General features: G+C 50.6%; 1 protein-coding gene across 1 annotated transcript; it reads right to left on the minus strand.

Moving 5' to 3' along the window:
• Positions 1-1,208: 1,208 nt before the first annotated feature.
• On the minus strand, positions 1,209-3,346 carry DDA1 (DET1 and DDB1 associated 1; the record flags this gene model as incomplete). Its single annotated transcript, XM_008936371.1, has 4 exons — positions 1,209-1,648; positions 2,389-2,450; positions 2,775-2,826; positions 3,266-3,346. Coding segments are annotated over 4 exons (306 nt in total), but the record flags the coding sequence as incomplete, so codon positions are not given.
• Positions 3,347-6,174: the final 2,828 nt, after the last annotated feature.

The raw sequence follows: 6,174 nt of genomic DNA on the forward strand, positions 1-6,174 counted from the left end.
CAGGAATTGGGAGGTCATTGCTGTCACAAAGATGTGGGTTTTTGAGGCAGATACAAAGTTCTAAACTACTCGGTGTCCGGTTGAATCCATTCCTTGTGTCAGAAACTCAGTGCCTAAAATACATCTCAAAGGGTGATGTCAGCTGTGCCCTGCTCTTCCTCAGGTTCTGCCTCACCACGCACGCTCCTCGGCAAGTTTGTGGCCCTTTGTCCCCCAAATTTGGAGACGTGGCTGCCCCCAGGCTGGGTGGGGACATTGGGGAAGGGGACAGCAGAGACCCTCAAAGCTGGTGGCCACGCAGGACGAGGCTTCTCCAACATCCCTGGAGAAATGTTGGTGCCATTTCTTGGTGTTGAGGATTTGTCAACGAGGAGAGGGAAAAAAAAACAAGCCCACAGCTCTAAAAGGTGACAGTTTGAACTAACACAGTGTGAAGTCAGCTCCTGATGTCCAAGCAGACACGACAGCATCACTAGGCTACACCTCTCCTGCCCCCTTTGGGGTGACAGTGCTTGTTTTTCAGTCTGAATCCACCCAGATGACTTTTGGGTGTCCAGTTTGGCTCTTGTCGAGGAGTCAGGGGAGGGTCACAGGCAACAGGCACTGAACTGTCACAGTCTGAGAGAGGTTGGTCTGCGTCAGAGACCGTGGAAGCTCACTTGGTGATCAGCTCCAAGGCCCGGGCTCTGCTCCAGCCTCACTGATCCCTCTGGGTGTTGAGGGGCTCCCAGGCTCCTCCAGCCAGGCGCCGTCCACGGGGGGCTGCCCCAGCTCCATCCCCTGTCAGACACCCACGTCAGGAGAGGAGGAGTCGTGCAGGTCCGAGTCCATTTGAGACCAAGAGATGGTTAGAATCCAAGAGCAACAAAAGCAACACACCTTTCACTCCAGTTCTCCATGACCACTGAGGCATGAGGGAACACAGGCTGCCAAAGGAGAGCAGCCCTTACAGAGCAGCCCAGGAGAACACGCTGGCAGCACGGCCACTAAGATCTACAGAACCCCCAAATGACACCCATGACTTCATTTTTTTTTTAGTGCAGTGCCAGTTTCAGAATATTTGAGAGAAAAAAAAAATAGTGAGGCCTCACACTTACAGCTGGACTGGACACATCCAAAGGGGATTTAACCACTCATGATGTGTCAGCGGGTAAAGGATTTGGGAAGTTGGTGTCACGGAAGGGTTCTGGGAGAACCCCTGGCTCCTACCTGGGCTCCCAGAGCTAGACCTGGTTGATTAGCAACAGATTCAACAAAACCTGTGAAAGTGACAGTGTAGATTTGTTTAGAAAGGAGGAATGAAGGTTATACTACATCATTTACTGGGTTGTTCCACCACTGCTCCGTAAGTTTTACGGCATAAATAAAAAAAAAATGGAGAGGGGGGGGGAAAAAAAAATAAAAATAAATACATGAAATCAGAAGTGGTTTGGGCTGAGTAGTGGAGGGGGAAAGATGGGGGCGAGGGGCAAAATTTACACACTTTGAGACAAAACAGGAAGCGCCTGCAAAGGAGGAGGAGGAGAGAGCCAAGAGTTTAAGTGTCCTCGTTCATGTCCTGGCTGTCTGTCCGAGCGATTTTCCGTGGCGGCGCCGAGTTCTCACCTTCTATCTCCACTTGCTCTTGATCTCTCTTCTTTGCTGCATTCTGTTTGGACAGAGAAAGCCAAGGTGAAACTCTCCAGCCTCAGATTGTGGTGGTACAAGCGTTGGTACAACAAGGTTTTGTTTCTAAAAGTTTTTGCCTGCAGTGAGCTGAGACAGCGGATGGTGCCCAGAGCTCCTCTGGCACTGCTCTGAGTCAGCCCCTGAACTCATCAAAATCTCCCAACTTCTGTCACATACAAACACTTCCTTCCCAGCTTCAGCTTTCCTGATGGTTTTACCCCTTTCCATGTTTTTCCACCACCTCTGGCTCTGCCCGTGGCTGCAGCTGCTGCTTCAACATCCCACTCCCACATCGCTGCCTCGCTCAGAGTATTCCCACCCCTGGTATCCCAGTTTCCCAGTCTCCAGCATTAGTTAGAACACACTAATTTGTGTGTTCCTCACAGGAGAGCTCAGATTTTGTACCTAAAGTCCTTACACAGCCTCACTGTGCACAGCTTGAGCTAATGTCCCTTATATTGAGGAAAAAAGTTGGGTTTTCCCTTTTTTTTTAAGGAATACAGTGTGCACAGCCTGAGTTAATGTCCCTTATATTGAGGAAAAAAATTGGGTTTTCCCTTTTTTTTAAGGAATACTGTGCAGAACCAGAGCTCCCTTCCACCACCTTTACTGCTGAAGCACAGCTCCCACTTCCCTCTAATGAATCTTCACTGTTTGGATTGGACTCTTCAGCTCAATTAACCCAAATCAAGACACAAAGTTAATAAAACACAACTGTACCTTTTTGTCCCACTGCTGATGTAAATAACGCAAAAGGATATTTGTCTTTTCTGTCACAATGACTGCCAAAAAAAAAAGACAGAGAGGGAGAGAGAAACACACTGAGGTCATTTTAAAGATGACTTAAATGGTGCAGTAATTATTTCACACACTAAGCTCAGTCCTTTGTAATAAAAGGACTTTTTGCAGGAACATCTATGACTTAATAAAGGGAGAGGAAAAGCACCACCCCCAAAAACTGGACACACAGCCCCAACCACGGGGGGGGACAGCTCAGTAAAATCACCTCCTCTGAGGTTGAAGAGAAGGGAGATTCTGTAGACCCCAAATTTTTAATGTTTGACCAGAGTAAAGTTATTAAACCCCTCAAAGTTCAGCAGACTTACTTTGTTCAGAGGGATATTCTCTCGTGGGAAGGTATACTGAGGGTCTTCTATTCTGTAAGAAGAATTAGAGCAGTTATGGAACACAGGCAGCAAAAAAAGGGCATTTATCACCTCAGTATTACTCCAGGCTGCCAACACCCCGTGATATTCTACCCTGGTGTGCCACACTGCGTGGCTACAGCATTTTAAAACACAGAAATAAAGAAAAAAAAATCATTTTTCTCCTGTTTTTCAGGACAGGAGGCTGCTCTTCAAGGATGCAGATAAACAGCAAGCCCCACAGATGTGGTTTGGCTGATGCGAGGGCACATTCCTCAAAGCAAGCAGGAAGTTTTCCTCGCCAATCTCAGCTCCCAAACGATCAGCTGCAATCACACATGTTTGGTTTGTTTTTTTTTTTTAGAGAAACAAAACACTCATTTCAAGTTTATTTCCTTGAGCCAGGCAGGAAAAACCTTCCCCCCAAGGCAGGAGGCCACGGCAACACTCACCGATGCTTTACATACAGAGTCCGCATGGAATCTGCTGAAGTTGCTTTTGTTGTAGACGGGTAATCCTTTCAAAAAATCAGCCTGAAAAGACACAGAACACAACCAAAGGAGCAGGTGAGGACAGGAGGAGCCCTATTAGGGTCGTCTGCTTTGTGCTCAGCCCAGAGGAGTCGCTCAGGTCACTGGGATAAAGAGGAATTGAAGGGCGCTGCCTGCGCCCGGCCAGCAAGGTGGAGGCTGAAGCCCACCCCAGGCTGGTTTGGTAACACAGGCCAAAGCTGCTGCACTGGGCTCCTTGCACCCCCAAAGCTCAGTAATTCAGTCAGAAAGCTGCTAATTCCACGTCTTTGGGTATGTAAGTGATGAAATGAGGTGTGTATCCAACGGGGCGAGCGCTGACAGGAGGAAGATCCACACAGACACAAAGCCCCGTGGAGGATTCCATCATTTACCAGCACCCCTCCAGATGCTGCCACAGCTACATCAACAGCTGAAGTCCTTGAACGTGGCACCCCATCCAACCAGGGGCTCTTTTGTTTCCTTAGTGACCATTTCTCTGTCAGAGGCCACGGCTGCTTCCAGAGCACAACAAAAGCCTCTGTGGCCTTGGAAGCTCAATCCGCGCTGCACGCTTATCAGCCCAGCTGATAATTCAGGACTTTTTGGAGGGCTCCCACCCCTCCACACACCCCCCAAGGCTGAAAAAAACACATCCTGAGTTTGGCTGGAGGCCAAAATCACCCCTCACAACAACACTGTTGCTCACACGGGCCCGGGAGGCTCTTTGCCAGGGAGCCACGGGGGCCGTGCCGAGCCCGCTCCGGTTCATTGAGCCGCAGCAGCAGCACGAAATCAGAATTTCCTCCTCCAGAGTGGAAGAGGAGGGTGGGAGGAGAAAGTGGAGGGGTCAAGAGAAAAGCCAGCTTCTGCAGGAGCCCCTCTGCTCCCAGCTGAGACAAAGGATGATGCCCAGCAATGGGATTAAAGAGAAAGTGGGTAATGAATGTCAGAGGTACCTGCGGCCCCGAGCCACCATCGGAGCGGCCACAGAGGGATTCAAAGCCTGTTACACTCAGCACTGAAGGATCCTGCTCCAGGCCACACATCACCTCATCCACAAGCACTTTGTAAAGGAAAGCAGCAGAGGAGAAGTTAATTCCAGCACCACAGAAATGGCCACTCCTGCTCCCAAGCAAAGTCAGATTGTTCTCGTTTGAATAGAAGCCATTCTGCTCATTAACGCTGCAGCTTTAATTCAAACCAAAGAGCTGTCATTAAACCAGAGAATATTATTCATACTTTTGCTCTTAAGCTCCTCTGAGAGAACATTATTCATACTTTTGCTCTTAAGCTCCTCTGACATTCTCCTTCCCACGTTTGACCCTTCCCATGCATCTGGCACGTCGTCAGCCAGCCCGTTACACCCCTCCGCTCAGAGGGGTTGAGGGTCTTTACAAACACATTCCAAAGCATCTGCAGGATTTTTGTGACAAAGGGACCTGCCCCAGACAGAGAGACTGACACGTCCTTGATTCCTCCCAGTGCAGCAAAATCCTGATGATTACTTGGATTTATTACTGCTCAGAAGAATGGGAAATAACCGAGACTCGAAGAGCCTCCTCAGCAAGCTCCAGCTCACCCCAAATCCCTCACTCAGACTACCAGCAGGCTCACTCAGATCCAGAGTGGACCATTCCCTACTTCCCAGCTGGGAATTTGGCCTGGCAGAGCTCACGTTCTCCTGGGAAGGGGCCAGAGGCACAGGATCCCAGCTCTCACCAGCGTCTCTTACGGGGCTCTTACAGCAGAGTGAGTTCAGTCCAGCCTAAGCTGCAGGAACACTGGTAAAATTCTGAGTCAAAATACAACTTAAAAGGGGAATGTGGGTGTGTCCCCCCAGTAACCAGCTGAGGGAGGATGTACAGCAGCTCAGGGTGGACTCAGACAACACCCAGACACCTCAGCTCTAAAAGCCACCAGCGTCCCCATCTCTCGGCCACCCCCTTTCCCTCTCTCAGGCTGGCAGTGCCCTGGGCAGAGCAGCTCCAGCCTCAGCAGCAGCCCCCAGAGCAGAACAGGGACAGTAAAACAAGCAGACACAGACATTCCCCCAGCCTCTGCTCCAGCAAAGCTCGTTGGGCACCACCACCAGCTCCAGCCTGGTCACCAGAGACACCGACTGCCCCTCGGGTACCAACAGCCCCGCTCTGCCTGGTGGTGATCTGCCCCTGGGAGCTTCAGAGATCACCCCAAAAAACACCCCCTGGGGGGAATTTCCTGCAGTCCTACTCCCTGGACATTCAGAACGAGGCAAAGCTGCAAGTGCAACGATCCTGATCTGCTCCCAAGGGCAGCAGATAAATAAACCCTGCTAGGTCAGTGCTGTGTTGACACACTGATGGCACAACGAGTGCTACCCCCCCCTCCCCGGGCACTGTCACATGAGGAAACGTCCCCCCTGGCAGCTTTCTGCCACTCTTTAACCAAGGAGAGCGTGTCCTGGCCAAGCCAATCCTGCGTGGAACTGAAAACCCAGCACCTGAACCCAGCTAGATGCCTCATTTCCTCTGGGGAAAGGCAAAACCCCCAAAAACCCACAAAACAAGCCCGATTATGCAACCTCAGAAGTCAACAGCAGTTCCTGCTACAATCTGGGAAGTGAGGCAGAGATAAGATGCATCTACTGTTCCTGTTCCTGGGTCAACAAGGGTGCTCAGCCTCCTAGGAAAGCAACAATCCTCCTCTAAAAGCAGAAAGGGGGACATAAAAACCATATATATGCACCCAAATCTCAGCTTTTAAAAGCAGCAGCAGCAGCCAGGAGGCAGAGGCCCAGCACGATGCCCACGTGGATGTGGGGTGCAGGAGAAGCACCAACCTGGGCCTGGGCAGGGCCACCCGAGCTCTCA

The sequence above is a fragment of the Merops nubicus genome, unplaced genomic scaffold (genome assembly GCF_000691845.1).
Source record: "Merops nubicus isolate BGI_N331 unplaced genomic scaffold, ASM69184v1 scaffold45892, whole genome shotgun sequence".
NCBI lineage: Eukaryota > Metazoa > Chordata > Aves > Coraciiformes > Meropidae > Merops > Merops nubicus.